Genomic DNA, 19614 nt, shown 5'->3' with positions numbered 1-19614 from the left:
TCAATGCTTCAGTCCACTCAGGGCTGGAGGACACTTCATTTTCAGCAGAAGCTTCTCTGAGGTGGTGCACTACTCAGATAGCTGGTTCCCACAATGGTGGATTCTAACCTTGGCTGTAATCCCCACGAGACGCAATGCTGCTGGGATGTGAAACCATATTGGCAAACACTCTGCAAAATAAGCTCCTCAATGGTATAAACATACACCAGTGACAGAGTGAGGTAGCAAATATTTTTAGTTTGCTGCACTTCCAAAAAAATATATATGCCTACTATACTAAAGTCAGTGTACTGAAAAATGACAGCTCAAGAATTAACTGGTTAAAGCCTTAAATCTTGGAGTCACTAAGCTATTGCTAATCTGTTCCATTAACTTTATTAGCTATGCATACCTGGGTTTAATTTCACCTCTAAATTATAATTATACTGAAGAGTTGAACAAGAGACCTGATTAGCACTTTCCTCTTGCATAAGGTCTATTAAGGTAAGAGTAAAAAAAAAAAAAAAAAAGGCATTTTCAAATATTCTTAGAAACTTGCAGAACAGAGTGACTTCCTGTCTTTTCATCCTATATAAAATGTCAAAACAAAACACACACAGAATTTTATTCCCCATCTGCTTCATTCATTCTCCTTGCCATTTAAATTCACTAATACACCAAACATTTTACTCATTTGTCTTGTGTCTCCCACTTTAGAAAGGGAGCTCCATGAAACAGAGATATTTAATTTCCGCATATAGCCTCCCAGCCTGGAACAGTGATTGGCACACAGTATGTGCTCAATGAACCTGCCCTGGAATATAAACAATCAAAATATCTAGACCCTATGTTTTTGAAAACAATTACTGAAAGACTAAATTGTAAGGTTGATACATTAGAGGTATTTTTTAACATTGACCTAACATATAAATTGCACTATGTCAAAAGTAAGGTCTTTCACAAATACATTGGTTTTGAAGTAAACTGAAAAATCACTCTGATTCCATTTTGCGGTCACATATTTGCTTACAGATTGTCTCATTCTGCCTTTATTTATTCCAGAATTACTGCAAATTTCACTTAGCACATATTAAATACTAAAGAAAATTCTAGAATATCACAGAGTAATTAGAACTTTGAATTCTGACAGGCTGGAAAAGAAATGGTTTGTAGAAAGAATGTATGATACCATATAGTAAAGCTACAATTTTCTTTTAAATCTAATTAGCAGAGTTTTTCTTTTTTTTTTTAATTTTATTCAAATATCTTGGCTGACTACGTGGACCCCTCATTCAGGTTTACTTGTATTTTCCTGATGGCATTAAAGTTGAATCTGACCCAGACACTCAACTATAGAAAGGTAAAGGTTTAAAATTAAGTATCTGTTCAAGTATCAACTAAACTTTCAAAATTTCTGGACATCTAACTCATTATATTCCCTATAATTAAGTCATTCTTAAGTATAATATAATTTTTTAATAAAAAATAGCCTTAAAGCCCAAAAAATATTTGGTATCCTAAAAAATTCCACTATACAGAGAGGATACAATTTATATGTGAGAATTATTAGTTCACTGAAAATACGAAGGAGAAACATCAAATTCATATTTTACTTGAAAGCTATATTCATCTATCCATAGCATGATTCCTTTTGGACTCTAAGATTACACAGCTATGCTAACTATCCTTGCTAGAAGCTGAGAAAAATGGCCATGTCTATAGAACATGGCTTATTTATCAAAGATCATCCTGGGACTACCAGAATGCCAATTACTCTCCCTTATCTATCCTATCAAAAGAAGTCCTGGCAAGTAGAACACTCCCAGGGGTAACAATCATTTCAACTATGGTTCACCTCATTCGTGTTTAAATTACATCAAAGCAAATTATACAGTATCCACTGAATGCAGAGCGATACATACATTTTGGAGAGCAAAAGGTGTGTGTATGTGTGTGCATCTGCGTATTTAATCCTTGCTTCAAACATAAAGTGATCTAATCATATATAGGATACATAGAAGTAATATTTAACACATAAAACCAAGAGTTCACCAGGTATAAAGTAGTAAGTAAATAAGTACTTAGAGATACAAAAATAATCCAAGAGGAATTAAATTACACTGAAAATAGTCTTAGCAATGATATACACTAAGAGATAACCAACAGAACTAAGGTTGTCTATTTTTAAATGATTCATTGCTGGGGCACCTAGGTGGCTCAGTCGGTTAAGAATCTGACTTCACCTCAGGTCATGATCTTGCAGTTCGTGGGTTCGAGCCCAGCCTGAGGCTCTGTGCTGACAGGTCATAGTCTGGAGCCTACTTCAGATGCTGTGTCTCCCTCTCTCTGCCCCTCCCCCACTCAGCTTTGTCTCTTTTTCTCTCTCAAAAGTAAATAAACATTTAAAAAAATTTAAGTGATTCATTGCCTTTTCTCATTTCTGTGCTGGAAACTCATGACTTCTGGGTAACTGTTGGCTGCTGAGTGCTTGCCTGGCTCTGACCCCTATCTTGGATTGACCATGATCTTCTTGTTGCTCCCTTGCTCTCTCTCGTTGGTTTGCCCGAAACCAACTGCTGTTGCTTCCTGACTTCTAGCTTCTGTGTTCTACGTCCTGATCCCAACATCTGCCTTGGTTTTCTGATGCCTGATTAATCACAGTGCTCCCACGATCTAGAAATGCTCAGGCCAGTGAATCACCAGCAGAAGGTGTTAGAATAGCCGCTGCACAATGGGCCAACTCAAAATCCTCACCCTCCTACTGAGGAACTGACTAGAGTATCTGCAAGTTACAATACATTGTGTTACAATGACACAAACCTTGTAGGGGTTGTGAGTTGTGAGTTATGCATGAATATGCAGTGCCTGACACACAACAAGCACATATTAAATGATTTCCATATTTTCCTGGGTCTGTTTTGTTTGAGACTTCAGAAAAAATTTTTTTAAACTACACAAAATCTCCATATCGCCGTATCTTCACTCTTCCTGCACTGAAGGCAAAAAATAAAAAATAAAAATAAAAACAAAAACAAAGTCAGAAAAAAAAACCTTTTAGGTAGCTCTTATAAACATATGTGAAGAGATAGATAAATATTAGATTTCCAGATGGACCAGAATATGTTATTTTAGAGGGAAATAACCCAAATTATATGCTGAGTATAATAGGTTCTTACAGTAAAGGAATCCAAGTATTAATATAAATGACTTTCTGAGAACACAAGCCCAAAGTATCCCTGGGGCCCAAAGTGTGGCAAAAAAAATACACCTTGCCCATCTTTTCCACTTCCTTATTTTAGCACAGAACACCTCAAGTACCTGGTTGCCCAAGTAGGTAGCACATTTCCCAGTCTCCCTTGCAGCTGGTTCAGCCGTGTTATGACACTCTGGTCAAGGGGATGAGAGTGAAAGCAAAGTGTGGAATTCGTCTCTGTCCCCCTAGGGCTGGAACGTGAAAGGGGTCTGTAGGCCAGCCTTAACCATGTGGTCCAGCACACCCTAGTGTACTGGTTCCCCAGCCTTCTGCACACTGGAACCACCTGGAGAAACTGTATGAAACACTGGTGTCTGGCTCTCTCTCCTACAGACATTGATTTAATGGGTCCTAGGGGATACTGGAGCAGTAAGATAGAAGGAACAGGAGACTCTGAATAGCCTGACAGAGCTGAGCTGCTTACTCCCCTGAAACACTGTTAGGCAATCACATTGAAAAATTAAATAACCAGAGCTCCAAGAGGAGCTCCAAGAACACACACAAAAAAAGCCGTGTTGATTACATACGGCTTTCTTATTCACAAACAAACAGTGCTGTTTAAACTACTGTCGTTTGGCTTCAGTGAAAGCAGCTGAACAAATATGCTCATAAATAAACATAATAAACATGAAAATTCTGGTCTTCATAAAAAATATATAAGTATAGGTTAAAAATAATACCATTCTTTTTCTTTTAAATTTCAAGAGAGCGAGAGCATGCACACATGTGCAGGGGAGAGGGAAAGAGGGAGAAAGAGACAGAGAGAGAAAAAGAGAGAGAATCTTAAGCAGGCTCCATGCTCAGTGCGAAGCCCGACGCAGGGCTCTATCTCATGACCCTGGGATCATGACCTGAGCCAAAATCAAGAGTTGGACGCTCTACTACTAAACCACCCAGGCAGCCCAACACTATTCTTTTTCTAACAAAAAAAATGAAAGTTTACCAACAGCAAAAGAGAGTGTAGTTTTAGCAGCCTAGGGAAATTACTGGTGAGCTTTCATTAAAGAAAAACTAAAAATAAATTTAAAATATTAAGATTATCCAGTTAAGACAAAGACAAAAATATATTAAAGTTTGCCAATTCATTAATAATTAGCATAAATCAATGAAACATTTGAAGCACAATGTGAGATGTCAGAAAAGATGCTAGGACAGAGTTAAGTAAATACTGATTTATCTTGTAGGGCCATTTTTTATAGGATACCAGTTAAACTGCTTTAATAAGGAAATGGACTCTTTCTATTTTCTTGTTCTGTTATCCTCAACATGTGACTTCCATTTCACGGTCCCAAATGGCTGCCTCATTACCTGCCATCACATCCTCATACCAGACAGGGGGAAGGAAGAGAGCACATATTCCTTCATTATAAAGGTACACCTTAGAATCTACCCATGCCACTTCTGCTCACATCCCACTGCCCAGAACCTATTCATATGCCCACACTTAACTGTAAGGGAGGCTGAGAAATGCAGTCCTAAATTAGACAAGCATGCCTTGAGGTAAAACTTTTATCACTATGGAAGAAAAGAATATTGGACATTGGGAGCAATTAGAAGTCTCTGCCAGGGGTCTCATTATTAAGAGGTACAAGAAAAATTAGGATAAAGTTGTGTTTAGAATATTCAAAAATTTTTTGCAGAATAAATATATGAATACAAAAATATTTCTATACAACATATACAAATATATTAAAGTTATACAACGTCCAACACATAGATATACAGCATAGAAAATGAAAATCCACTTTGTTTTCATAATTTCATCTCTGGGGAAATAATGAGTTATTAAATCAATCTTGGAATATGTGGGTATGAAGCTAACATTTGGGTGATATAATGTCTTTCCATAGCTCTTCCCCAAGTACTACTACTGACAGAAATAAAACTTTGGAATGGAAGATATTATTTCTGGAATCCTAAGATTACTTTCTTTGGGGCAATAGTCTCAAGTAAGAAAAAAACTAGAATCCAAAGGAGCACAAAATCAAGGCCAAGCTGAGGCATTAGAAGGCATCAAAGGAAAACATCAATATTTCTTGTACAATCACTAAAAATGTGACACCATCTATAAAGCCTCTTCTACTGGCAAGAAGACAATTTACATAGATAATTAAAGTAACAAAAGTAGCAAAGCAAAATCAAACATAGACATCAACCTTTATGTGACTCTCCCAGAGAAACAAAGTTTTAAAATGAATAAAAATTTTACTCGTTCATATTCTATATTGCTGTATTTTTGCTATTAACCCAGAGAATATTTCTATATCAGTATTCTAAATTTAACCAGCTGCAGTCATTCCTTAAGTATTGTACCATTTAACCTTTTCAAGTGAAGGGCTTGCCTTTTAAAGGAAAATACTCATTTCACATTAATGACAGAACATAATGTCCTTGGCTTAGATATTCTTGAACAACACAGGTCCTTTTTTGTACACTGTGCTTAGCTATATGGCAAGCCTAGAACACCATAGGTTTATTCAAGGAATCAATGCCTGAAGTCATCTATACTAACTAGAAATGTTTAAAAATCATAATCTCAACGTACCGAACTTCTTAAAATTATAATCACTGACTTCTTGGATAAAATGCAATAATCATTCATGAGAATGGAAAAAAAATTAGAAAAAAAAGTTTTTATAAGATGTACCAGGATTTGAATGATTATACTTAATACCACTTGAAAAGTGACCCAACCATACTCTTAAGTAAAGAAACACTTACTAAGGGGTGTTTTTCCTGAATTTTTGATGGTTTGAGGCAAATACAATGTCATAAGTCAAAGAAATCTTGGTTTTAATATAGCTCATGAAATTTTAACAAGTTCAGAATAAAAATTCATTATGAAAAGTAAATATTATAAATAAGATTTTTAAAGAATACACGTAAACAAAAAAATATCTTTTTAGGTCAAACTAATTGTACTCAAAACTCAAACATAACAATTTTATTTGGCATTAAAACATAAACCAGGTACTGTATATAGTAAAAGAGCACTCAGAATATTATTAAAAGACAAGTACTAAGAAAAACTGAAATGATACCAAAATGTTGTCAGATAAATCGTTTCTTTTTAAAAAGTGTGCACAGTAATGGCTGTGGGCATTAAATGTGAGAATATATAAGTTCCACACAATTTGTATCATGGTTTAAAAAATGATTATGTCATTATTTCCAAGATTTGAACCTAGTCATAATAAATATAAGAAGTCACGAGACGCCACTTCTGTACTCTGACTTCTAAATTTATATGTTACACTTAAGAATGTACACTTAAAAGAATGATTATACAAAAATGATCAAACATCCAACCTCAGATACCTAAGTTCAATTCCTCTTACTATTCTCAAAAGGGTATGTTCCAAATCTTAACCACTGACTTTACAGTTCCTTACGCTCAGCAAAAACAAACAACAAAACAAAAACAGAACACAAAGAAAACAATAGTTCAATTTCATAGAGAAATATAGGCCACGAGGTAGAAACTCCAACTTTCCTCACCTCTAAAATAATCCTGGGAACTACATCCTTTCCTTCCTCCCCCACCCCCAGCCCCTACCCCCCCCACCCACAACCTGACTCTCAACTCCCCAAGGCCACACCTCCCCTGCATTCCTGAAGCCCCCTCTGGCTTCCTCAGGACCTTTCTTTATCTATTAAAGCATCCAGCATGTTTCAAGGCTAGAAGACAACGGGCTCAGGAGCAGGCTAGGTGGCCTCAGAAAGTGCCAGACTCAGTCTGTGGTGTAGGAGAGACAGGGAAAGAGAAATAAAGTAGAAGTTTGGGAGGAAAAAAAAGAGAGAAGAAATGCTTATAACTATCAGGACTTCACCTATAGAAGTTGCTTTGAACTTGAAGCCAGGCTGTCAGATGTCACTGAATGTGTTTTCCAAATAGAAACTAAGCATAAAGAGGCTGTGCAATTTGCCCCAGGTCACACAGTTTGTAAATTTCAGTGCCAGAACTTTAACCCAGGTCATCAGATTCCCTAAACCCATGCTCTGTACGTGCACTTCAGCCCACTGTCCCAGCGTGGCTGGTGAGTGTTCACAAGGAGGTACAAAGGCCACCCCAGCAGTTCTGCTAGCGCTAGACTAGAGAAGAAGCAGAATTTCAAAAATATACGAGAGACAGCTGGCTCATTCTTTAGAGTCAGAGTCTGCAAAAACGTGTTGCTGTGGGTGTTTCACAGCAGTGAATTTTGCCAAGTTTCTTCCTTATCTCCCAGTGACATGGGGGTTCTCGCCATGGTTTGCAGGAAGATGCACCAGACTTCCACAACGATCTGTTGTAGCTGCTTCTGTTTCCTTTTCATTGTCTCCTCCCCTTGGCTATGCTCATCTTCCTCAAACATCCCTGGACAAAATCATCCCCTTAAGTTACTAACCTATTTCTCCCCTTGCACTTTACCACCAACTCTGGGTAGTTTTTCCATCAGTCTTCACCAACTCAGCTTTCACTGATGTCTCAGATCCCTCAGTGAGGCTTCTGGTCATACACATTACTGGAGCTAATCCCAAATGACATTCTAATTGTCAAAGCCAGTGGCCTCTTCAGTCTGCACACTACCAACTTCTCAAATATGGGTCACTTGGGTGGCTCAGTCGGTTGAACGTCAAACTCAATTTCGGCTCAGGTCATGATCTCACAGTTTTGTGAGTTCCAGCCCTGCATCGGGCTCTGTGCTGACAGTGCGGAGCCTGCTTGGGATTCTCTCTCTCCCTCACTTTCGGCCCCTCTCCTGTTCATGCTCTCTCTGCCTCTCTCAAAATAAATAAATAAACTTAAAAAAAATTGTAAAGAGCTCTGACAACTTTATTTTTTTTTTACTTTTTTTAACCTTTCATTTATTTTTGAGACAGGGAGAGACAGAGCATGAATGGGGGAGGGTCAGAGATAGGGAGACACAGAATCTGAAACAGGCTCCAGGCTCTGAGTTGTCAGCACAGAGCCCGATGCGGGGCTCGAACTCACAGACTGCGAGATCATGACCTGAGCCAAAGTCGGCCACTTAACCGACTGAGCCACCCAGGCACCCCGAGTTCTGACACTTTAAAGAATGCTTTCTTCTGGGAACTAAATCCTTCCTTGGATTTCAAGAGATCCCTCTCTCCTGGTTGTTTCAACCTTTGATGTCTCAGTCCTAGACACCAGTGCACCATACTTCTTCCTCTACCCTTTAAATGCTGGCTCTCCAACCCTTTACCCTTGGTTTGTATGTTTGCCCCCTCCTCAAGTTGTTCCCTTATGGCATCTCATCCACCTGATGGTTTCAACACATATGATTATTTAATTGCTAGATCTCCAATTTTTGCCCCAAATTCTTTCTTAACTTTCATATTCTTATCTTCAAAAATCAGCAGAATTTGCAGCTTGGCAGGTCCAAAATGAAATTCACTTTTCTCCCCCCCCAACACTGTTCTGTCCCTTGCATTCCATTTCTCAGTTAATGACACTACCCACCTTGTCTTCAAACTACAGACCAAAGCACCCACCCTGTCTCCTCCCTTCTACATAAACCTCCTCTTCTTATGAATGAGCACCAATACCAAGGGTTCTACCCAAGACCGTCTCAGAGTTGTTGGGTGTTTGTCTGTCTGTGGTTTGGTTTTTATTGTTTTGTTTATCTTCTTCTTCTACCTTCGATCAGACATTCCACATTTCTTACCTGGACCCATGCAATGGCAGAAACTCCTAATGGGTAACTAGATTCCAGTCTTTATTCCTCAATCCCACTGACAGAATTCTCTTGCTGAGAAACAAAGCTACTCTCCATAGATACTCTTCTTATATTAACGGCTTCATGATAAGGTAGAATTATGCAGACGAAACCATAAGACAAAAGAGTGGCTCTAGCCATATGATTAACTCCAAAAATCAGAATTATGAATGAACTATGACATATTCACTACAAGAGTCAAGACATTAAGGGCAGCTTCCTGAGGCATCCTCATGTATACACATTCAAACTAATGGCTAGAAAACAAAGAAATCTGCCAAATCAGCCTAAGTAGTGCCCAGCCAGAGGGCTCAATTAAGACCTCTCTGAGGGCTTAGGATAAAAAGAGATCAGAGTCTTGAGACCCTCAGAGGAAGACCACTTTGGTACAAGCAGAAATCTATTATTTTACAAGCTAGACTATGTTTATGTTTCATGTTGACTCTAGGATTACTGACCTGTGCTCTTCCCTAGTAAATAATAATGTTTTGAAGATTACAACCCGTCTCAGATTTAGAGAAGCAGGGAAAAGTCTTCTCTGTGTGCTTATGCTGAGGACCAGTGAGGGGGTAGGCACAGGGTGTAAGAGGAAGGAATCCCAAGGTGAAACTCAGAGACATGGATTCAGGAAATCTTGGCCCGGCAACTTTTTCCCACAGGATATGCCTTTCCAGTGCCAACTCTGGCTGTCACAATCTTGTTTATTGTTACTAAGAGAGAAGGTGTCCCATAATGCTTGACCTCCCACTACCTTTCGTTAAATTCAGAATTGTTAAAAACAGAATCCTTCTCCAACTGGACTGAACTTACTCCATCCCCTTATCAATACCCCAAAATACTCAAAAAGCATGCAGAACTTTTGAGTCTCCATCAGCGAAGAATTTTCCGCATCCCCCAGACGACATCGTGCCAGCACACCCAGAATGCCGTACCAGGGTCACACGGAACGTGATGCTCTCTCCACATGGGCAGTTGTCTTCCCAGGCAGCTGGCATTGTCCTCATCCTTCAGAAGCCATCTACCACCTCTTTCCCTAAACTTCCCCTGACCCCAGACTGAAGGAGTCCCTTGATGCCCGCCCCCACGCAACTTTGCTTCTCACCCTATCACTGCCCCTCCCACATGGCACTGTGATTACCTGTATACTGAGGTGTAGGATGGCAGCATATGAATTTGAGGGTCACACAATTCAGCCTGTAACATAAGCCTAAGCATAACGTGTTGAATCAATTTATCCTTGCCTGGAAAAGTTAGATCGTAACTGAAAGAAGTTGTTTTTGGACTTTGTGGTGTTTGCTTTTGTTTTATTTGCCTGTTTGTTTCCTTGAGCACCTGCTATTTACACAGCACTATGTTTAGGCCAAGAAAATTGTACCCAGGAAATAAATACACCATTCTTATTCTCTGGGGAGTTTACTCTCAGGTAAGTGGCTTTTCTAACTGCTTTAGCAAAGGCGCAAATCAGAAGAAGGTGCAGTTATGCTAGGAAAGGCCGAGTGGAGAGTCTGAAGCCATATAATTCATTCCCCCCTCACCCTCTGTGAAGGCCCCTGAAGCCAAACCACAGAACCCTGGAATTCTAGGGGGCACTATTCGAAAGAACTAAGAGACTTATATATTAAGCCAAATCAGATCATAAATATGCAATTTTTTACTGTCAACTGTAAAACACCATACTATGGTTGTTGTTACATAGAATACAAAGTGTCGTCACAGTCTTAAGTCAACGGAGGATTTACAAGAATATCACGGGAAGAAGGACTGCATGGACAGAAAGGAATCACGAGGGAAGGAAGTACAGAAGAGACTCAGAGAGAGAGAGAGAGAAAGTGTAAAGGAGAAAACCATGCAGGCAAAAATTATACACTAACGATGACCAGCGTGTGTAGCTCTGTGTAACAACTACAACATCAGAAGATCTATTGATAGAACCCGCCCCCTGTGAGCCAGGGACTGGGCAGAGCCCAAGGCTTACATCCTATCCTTCAAGCAACCTTGAGAAATGTTATTGTTTCCCCATTGAACAGATGAAGTAAATGGTGCTTGAGAAGTTTAGGAGCCCGCACAAAGTTAGCTAGTAAATTAGAGACAGGATTCAGATTCTGGGGTATCTGAAGTCAAAGCCTACCCAGGTAACAACGTTTCAAAATCAAAATCTGTTGTTTATGACGAGGCATGTAGCCCAAAGTCTTTGTCTTCATGTGCCTACAGTGTGGAACAGCATTGCACACTGATTTGCCAGGGACAATCCGGGTTTATATCTGTTTCCCAGTGTAATTAGTAACCACTCCCTTTCACTCTCAGAAGTGTCCCAGTTTAGGGACGCCTGGGTGGCTCAGCGAGTTAAGCATCAAATATCGGCTCAGGTCATGATCTTGCAGTTCATGGGTTCGGGCCCCTAGTCAGGCTTGCTGCTGTCAGTGCAGAAAGCCTGCTTCGAATCCTCTACCCCTCTCTCTCTGCCCCTCCCCTGCTTATGCTCTCTCTCAAAAATAAAAAATAAAACATTTAAAAAAAAAAGAAGTATCCCAGTTTAGACAAAACGTGTATCACCATCCTGCCTCAATGCCATAGTGAAGTGTATCTACATGATTTTCCAGGTCCGTGTAAAGTAAAAGTATGAGGCCTTTTGCTCAAAAGGCAGGAAAAAAGTGCTATTAGAGGTACTGAAATATGAAGCTTTTTTTCTTTCTTGTATCTGCTCTACTCACACTCCATGGTCCCAGTGGACTTCACTCGTAAAACACAAGTTCAGAGATTAAACTAGCACAAATTTCAAGATGGTGCTAGCAGAGCATTGAACCAAGTTCCAGGTCATCTGGAGCATGAAGCCAGTGCAAACTGCACAGGATACACACCCATGAAGTCGGCCCTGCTCTGCCCTTTTCCTGTCCACTCGAATGGGTCTAAGAAGCCATCCTGATCTTGGTATGCCCTAGGAGGACTGCAAACAGGAAACCAGTTGCAACCCACTATTGTCCAGGCTTGGAACATTAAATACTGGGTATTAGGTCCATAAAATCACGTCTTTTGACAAAATGTGTTACTTCTAATAAAGCACAAAATTATATCTCCCAAGCAAAACAAGAACATGCATTCAAGCAAATTTGGGCACTCCCTGCATTTTATCTATGACCTAAAAATAACTAATCCAGATAATGCAACCTACCCAGGATATCAACTGAAAATTTAGAATACAATGAATTGACATAATGGTGCCTTACAAAGTCTTTAATACCACAATGCCTGATTTAAATACTGTTTCTGTTTTAAATGCAGGTACTACATGTTTAATTTAAAACTTTTTGTTACATAAATTCCTATGTGACTGAGTGAAATTTAAATAATTTCTACTATCTATACCAACCAAATAGAAGAAAAACAAAACTGAGAATTTGAAGGATGATGAACTGTCTTTCAGAATGGGGTGGGAGGGGCACCTGGGTGGCTCAGTCAGTAGAGCGTCCAACTCTCAATTTTGGCTCAGGTCAAGATCTCGTGGTTCGTGGGATCGAGCCCTGCATCAGGCTCTGTGCTGAGTGTGGAGCCTGCTTGGGATTCTCTCTCTGTGTCCCTCCCTTCACTGTCTCGTGCACTCGTGCTCTCTCTCTCTCTTTCTCTCCAAATAAATAAATAAACATTTTTAAAAAAAGAATGGGGTGGGAGGTTAGAGGATGGGTCATTGATTCATTCATTCATCCAGTCATTCAGCAAGTATTTACTGAGTACCTGCAATGTCACAAGCACTGCACAAAATTCTAGGGAAAAAGACAAGTAAAATATGGGCCTGTGCTCAAGAAGTTTACATTCTAGTAGAATGAGACAAAGGTAAACAAATACATGCATAAGCTTCCCTTTGGTGAGAGATAAGAAGTAACTACAGGGAAGAGTGGTACAAAGCAGTGAGTCCTCTAGCCTGGTGGGGAGGGAAGGGATACGATCATGGCAGTTTCCTGAAGGAAGGGAGCCCTGAAGGCCCTGCAGGAATGCAAAAGGATGTAAGGGCTACCAAGGAGCAAGAGAAACCTGAGAGCCCATGGAAGGAGTGAGCCACTCTAGGGGACAGCTATCTAGGGTGGGAGCGGGGAAAGTTGTTCTCTCCTTAAAAAGTTAAAAAGGCAAAGAGCTGGAAATGAGAAGAGAGAGGGATCAGAGGTACAAAAGAAGTATAAAAGCATAAAACTTTCACAGAGTAAGAAACGTTTTCCCCTTCAGCTCATATGATCATTTAACCAAGAGGAAAAAATATCATTTTGTTTGATTATTTATGGACCTGTAAGTAAAAATATGTTCTTGGTAAAACTAACAATATGCTTTCTATCTCTTCATAATAAAGATAAGAGTACCCTTCATCCATGTTAATGGCTGAAACAATGACAGAAATCTAAAACAATGACTAATCTGACAAATATTTACATTTGATATAGAAATGCACTATCAATTTTTTCAACAAACGTACAACACTGCACTTATTTAATACTACAGCTATTTTTTAATGACTTTTATTATTTTCTGCATTTCTTTTTTTTAAAGTTTATTTATTTTGAGAGAGAGAGAGAGAGGAGACAAGGAGCAGGGGAGGGGCAGAGAGAGAGGAGGACAGCAGGTCGGAAGCCAAAGGGTTCTATGCCGACAACAGACAGCCAGATGCATGGCTTGAACTTAAGAATAGTGAGATCATGACCTGAGCCAAAGTCAGATGCTTAACTGACTTGAGCCACTGAGGTGCCCCTGTGTATCTACATTTCTTATCAGTCCTTCAGGATGGACTCCCAGAAGAGGAATTGCCAGGCCAAAGGGTTTGAATATTTTTAAAATTCTTGGCACATTATCAGGTTAGGCTAAAATGAAAACTAAATTGACTACATTAACTGAAGGTGACCAAGTAAAATACATGGGTATTTAGCATTGCTATAAGTAAAACTCAAAAAAGAAATACTCAAAAAGAAAACCTAAAAAGTGTATTAAAAGTAGATCTCAGGTTTTGATGGTTTTGTCCAAAAGGAAGTCAGGGTAAACTTTTGTTTAGGATGCTATTCAGGCCAATGAGTGTGTTTGCGTGTGTGTGAACAGGTATGTGCACAAACACTGCATGTTTGTGCACAAATAATGGACAAAGAAAAGTAAAAGTGGAAGAGTCCCTAATTTCCAAATGAAATAAGAAGAATGAAATTATTAAATGACTTGTAAATAGGTACATACAATTTATTCATACCTCCCACAACTTCTTACCCAACTCAATATAGCAGTAAGTTTTCAATTTTAATAATCAGGTGTTAAGATTAGAAGAAAACCTGATATGATAAATAAAGATCAATAATAAATTGGTTTTTTAATATAGGTTGGGTTAGCTGTCCGTTTCTATAAATTAGGACTCTGCACAGTACTTTTTTCATATGCCTCCAAAAAGGAGTGACTAATGCAATTTAAGAAGTGACTAAGATTTTTCAAAAGCCAAAGGACTTTGTCACCAATAAAGTTTCATGAAAAGCAAATCTGAAGCTATTAAAAGTCAACTCTCCACTTCACACTAGTCAGAATGGCTAGTGTCAAAAAACAAGAAATTAAAAGGGAGGGCAAAGGCTTGGGGAAAAGAGAACTCCCATGCACTGTCGGTGGGAATGCAAATTGGTGCAGCCACTATGGAAAACAGTATGGAAGTTCTTCAAAAGACTAAAAATAGAAGTACCATATGATCCAGTAAGCCCACTTCTGGGTATTTGCCCAGGAAAAACAAAAACACTAATTCAAAAAGACATATGCACACTTATGTTTGTTGCAGTGCTATTTACAATAGACAAGATAGGAAAGCAACTTGTGTCCATCTATAGATGAATGGATATAGAAGATGTGGTATACACAATGGAATATTACACAGCCACCAAAAAAGAAAAAGAAAAAAGAAACCTGGCCATTTGTGACAACATGGATAGACCTAAAGAGTATTATGTTAAGTGAAATAAGTCAGACAGAAAGACAATGTGTAATTGCATTTACAGTGGAATCAAAAAGAACAAAACAAACAAGGAAACAAACAACAGCAAAAAGGGATAGAGTCATAAGTACAGAGAACAATCTAGTAATTGCCAGAGGGGAGGGAAGTCGGGGGGGACAGGTGAAACAGGTAAAGAGAATTAAGGGGTACACACTTCTAGTTATAAAATAAGTAAGTCATGGAAAAGTACAGCATAGAGAATATAGTCAATAATATTGTAATAACTTTGTTAAAAAAAAGTCATCTCCTTAAAAATATGCTTTTTTTTTTTTTTTTTTTGCTTCCATGAAGCAAACTTCATGGAAGTGCATGGGAATCCAGTTATCACCGATTACCCATATATTCTCAAATATCCAGCCTTTCCAAAGAATGTGGCCCCTGGGGGCTCAAGGACACTGATTTTAATTTGAGAAGTCAAACAGAAGTCAACCTGTGCATCTTACATCCCTTGAGATACTGTTCTCTCCCTGCTATAGCAAAGAAGTAAATTCCTCTACCGTAATTATAAGCAGAAAGTTTACATCTTACTAAACCCTAAGCAGGAAGTTTGGCCTTTGAAACACTTCCCTTGGGACCAGGGCGGGTATGGAACAGGGAGGTAAAAGGAGCAGAAGGTTTGAAGATTTGAGTGAGACTGCAAAGGCTAAAGTCTCTCGGGTCTTTAAATGATGCTCTCCCAGGCATCTGGGTGGAGAGAAGCCAATCCTCAAATGCTTTGTCTTTGCAACAGTGAACAGGAAAATTCAACTTTTGAGTGATGTCTCAAAAGTTTCTTTCACTCAATTTTGCCCCTTCTGGCTCTAAAATGAATGAAACGTTTCCAGAACAGGCTTCCAATGCCACAAGCTGAAACTTTGAAACAAAGTTCCTGCCAGTTCTATGAAATCTTGAAGCCATTTGACACAAGTTTTATGATAACAGCTCTCCTGGGCTCCGTGTGAACAGGGAACCCAGGAGCTGAGCAGGGAGCAAATTTAAACCCAGGGTGGGGGGATGGGGGTAGAAGACTGTAGGGGTAGAATGGGGTGAGCACCACATGTGGCTTTAATATCCAACAGCTGCTAGAGATCATAACCCCGCTCCTCTCTCTGTACCCCCCACCAGAATCCCATGTTTCAAAGATTATCATAACTAAAGGGACTTCGCTGCCATGTAATCTGAAGAACGAACTCAAGTTCCAAAAGAATCACGGATTCATTATTTTTTTAACTAAATGTACCTGAATCTAGCGGACTGACTTGAATTACCAAGCCAAAGCCTTAAAATAAAATCCCAGGGAAGGAAGAGAAGGGGGGGGGGGAGGGGGGGGAATTACACAATGCAGGCCGGGACGGGGGTAAAGAAGAAAGAGGAAAGATGGGGCAGCAGGGATTCCCTGCACAAGAGGTTCTCCCACTGGAGCTAACTTTTCAAACCCGCGGCTCTCCAAGGCCCTAGGAACTCAGCGCGTGTCCAGGCGTGAAACAATCGCCGCGGGGGTCCTCGCGCCCACGAGCGCGGCGTCGGCGCGCGGGCTCGTGGTTCCCGCGATGCCGGGACCCGTGCCCCCGACCCCCGCAGACAATGCCGCGCCCGCTTCCCGCCGCCTCCCCGGGGTCCGCGCCCCGCGCCGCCCGCCGCCTCTCGCGGCGCCGCGCGGGGACACACTCACCGACACCAGGAACTCCAGCGTGCCCACATAGTCCCGCTCGGTCTTCTGCAGCTCGCTGAGCACGCACACGCGCAGGCGAAGCTGTTTCTCCAGGTCCTTGGCGCTCTCCGCGCGGCCGTCCCCGCGGCTCTCGTCGCTCATGGTGGGCGGCGGGACGCGGGGCTGCGGGGCTGCTGCGCTGCGCGCTGCCCCGCGCGCCGGCTGGTGTCCGGCCCCGCGCGGCCAGAAAGGAAAAGTTGCTGCGCCTCCGAGAAGTCCGAGGAGGTACGGGCGACTTTACATGCTGGGGAGAGTCTGGGGTGGTAGGAGAGGGGAGGGCGCCCGCTGGAACTCCGGCGCGGGAGGCGCGAGGCTTTGAGGAGACAACTCCCGGGAGAGGGGGCGCCGGCCCGGGACCTGCGCGCCCGGCCCCACGGCTCCGGCCTCACGCGGCCCGGGCTGGAGGGGAGGCGGCTCCGGCAGCCACAGCGGTGACTTGGACATTAATCAAATGCTTTGTATCCATGTGACTCCGACCCTTTACCCTTCGCCAAATCTCAGGAAAAAGGAAACAACCCTGGGGAAGTGTGTTGCGTGCCAGCTAACTAAACACACACACACACACACACACACACACACACACACACACACACACAGAGTCAGCACTTGAGATGGAACTAATTGGAGATTCCCAAACCTAGGAGGACGTACTGCAAGACACAGCTCGAGGGTTGCTCCTATGACTCCCGCCTATTGTTTAGCTTTAATGTGTTTTGTACAAATCCTGAAAGCAAAGAAACAAGTCCCCACGGTTACATAACTGGATGGGAACAAAACAACCATGGTATTGACCCTCCCGTCTTTGAAAAGAAACACATTGATTTTTGGTTTTGTTTAGGCACAAAATAGGTTTGCTTTTAAAAGCCCCCAACTGAGAATAATTCACAGGGCAGATACCCTCCCGCCTGCACTTGGAAAGTCAATTAGCATAATAAATGAAGACACTATGGGAAAGTGACAGCCTGGCCCAAACCATAAACTCCAGATACAATAAGCTTCACCACTGCAGTGTGGTGCTTTGGAGGGAGATGCTTTGCATGTCTATAACTGTTTTTCAATATCAAGATAGTATGTAAATTGAATCAGGCGAGAATATGTGTGCCTGTTTTGTTTCTAAGAGCTGCTATGATTTAAGACAGTGTCACTAAATGAACAAAGCTATTATTGTATAGTTATCAAAAGATACATAGATACAGTTATAGGTATATGGATACAGATACATTCTTAGGATTTGCAAAGGGAGAGAAACACAGAGCCTGTCCTGATTGTGATGGTTATGCTTGTTACCTTTTCTCACTTGGAAACAGAGTCAGGAGCTAATGAGCACGGAGTATTTACAATTCCATGCAAAACAATCCATGTATATTTTTGTCTTGATAATAACCACGTTAAATTTTCAGTGTCATTCTTTCCTACTCAGAACTTGAAACGGTCCACACTAATAACATTTAAAGAAATGGAAGAACAAATCATTTGGATGCAAGAAAATAGCCTGTTAATCTTTTCCAATAGTTGAAAGCATTAGTCCAACTCTGAAAAATGAAGATGCTTTCCACATTACTTACATTAAAATAATTTCCAGTTTGCCAGATGACACCTTTTCAGCACATGGTTTCACTGCATGTCTCAAAGAGCAAAGAGGGACGGTCATTTTCATCTTTCATTAAGAGCACAGCTTTTGAATGATGTGTGAGGAGCTGATGGGCAAGATATGATTTTCCTTTGTTTTGTGGATGGCTAACTAGAGGTGGCTGTGAGCAAAGGACAAAGAGGTAAATGGCTTCACACCTTATGACAAAAGAACAAAGGACAAGGCACATTAAAGGGCAGACCTCACAACCCCTAGTAAACAATAAACAAAAGAAACAAGCGGAAGACAAAGGAAACGCACATCCAGTGATGAATGGGGAAATCAAACATGATTGAGGCTTTTTACATTGTGCTACAGGCAGCAAGGAATGAATGCATTTCCTCCTCCTTACGTCTGTACCCTTCTCTCATGTAAAAAGTAAACAAATAAATCAGGCTTTCCATCAGCTGTTGTCCTAGATAAAATAGCATTTCTTCCCAATGACCCCCTATTTCAGAACTGTTGATGCAATTATCCTATAAAAAAAAAATAGGCTGTCTACAACCCATTAGAGCTTCAGTCTCACCTCTGAGAATGATAAAATGAGTTTGAATCACTAGTGGAGTTTTAAATACCCACAGCATTTGCCTCCATTCTATAAACACGTATTGAGTACCTCTGTGTGTATTGCAAGGCACTAGGGCCTGAGGATTCCAGAGACCTTGATCTCTAAGCAAATATTTCTCAAGGTAGTTCACAGACCATTACACTGAGGTCTTGTTAAACATTTCTGGGCCCCATCCTAAATTTATTAAATGAGAATCTCAGAGGTGTAAGCTCCAAATTCTCTTGACAAGGTCTTCAGATTATTCTTAGGCACAGTAATATTTGAGAGCCACCATTCTAAGGAATTATAATTGAGTGAAAGAGAGTGTTACAAATATAAGTGATGTATTAAAAGGAAAACTGCAAGGCATGCTTTGCTAAAAACAAAAAAAGTACAAGGAAGCTAGCAGAAAAATATTCAAGTGTGCAGATTCAGATGTCTCTCAGAAGTGCCTATGTAGAAATTATTATGATATTAACAGTTTCTGCTCGTTCTTCTGTTCCTCAGTCTACTCTTCAACATCATTTGTAATTAATGAACAGCTTCAGAACACTATATAGTGCCTTCTGCCAGGCAGCTCTCAGTGTCTTCTGTAGCCCTGGCAGGAGTTCTTAATTCCTTATCAAAGACCTAAGAGCATAAGAAAACAGGGCCAGAGGATCTGGAAACCTTCACTTTGATGGTAAATAAGGTCTTTCATAAACTCTGAATGTGTTGTATCCCTCCCTGCTTCCTCAATTGAAACTTTAAGCTCTGCCTGCCAGGAAAAGGGAAGCAACAACAAAAATGATGGACAGAATCCA

At 40.6% G+C, this 19614-nt stretch overlaps 2 protein-coding genes across 6 annotated transcripts in view; one reads left to right on the top strand and one right to left on the bottom strand.

Moving 5' to 3' along the window:
- The window catches only part of PREX2 (phosphatidylinositol-3,4,5-trisphosphate dependent Rac exchange factor 2), a 292133-nt gene extending 274945 nt beyond the window's left edge, over positions 1–17188 (bottom strand). For 4 of the 5 annotated variants that reach the window (XR_008419975.1, XR_008419974.1, XR_008419973.1 and 1 more), the window contains exon 1: positions 16596–17187. Coding sequence is in view for 2 of the 5 variants with exons in the window: in XM_053896466.1 (XP_053752441.1) it covers positions 16596–16736 (141 nt within the window). In the remaining 3 variants the exon portion in view is untranslated. Of the gene's footprint in view, positions 1–16595 lie in introns of all 5 variants that reach the window. The other variant, XM_019453224.2, reaches the window with a different exon arrangement.
- Positions 16731–19614, top strand: part of CPA6 (carboxypeptidase A6) — a 541372-nt gene continuing 538488 nt past the window's right edge. Inside the window, exon 1 of the mRNA XM_019453228.2 lies at positions 16731–16859. The gene's annotated coding sequence lies outside the window, so the exon portion shown is untranslated. The remainder of the gene's footprint in view (positions 16860–19614) is intronic.

This window comes from Panthera pardus, unplaced genomic scaffold, assembly GCF_024362965.1.
Source record: "Panthera pardus isolate Hobbes unplaced genomic scaffold, ASM2436296v1 HiC_scaffold_7, whole genome shotgun sequence".
Taxonomy (NCBI): domain Eukaryota; kingdom Metazoa; phylum Chordata; class Mammalia; order Carnivora; family Felidae; genus Panthera; species Panthera pardus.
Note: the sequence above shows the minus strand (reverse complement) of the source record. Positions and strands in the feature narration are given on the sequence as shown.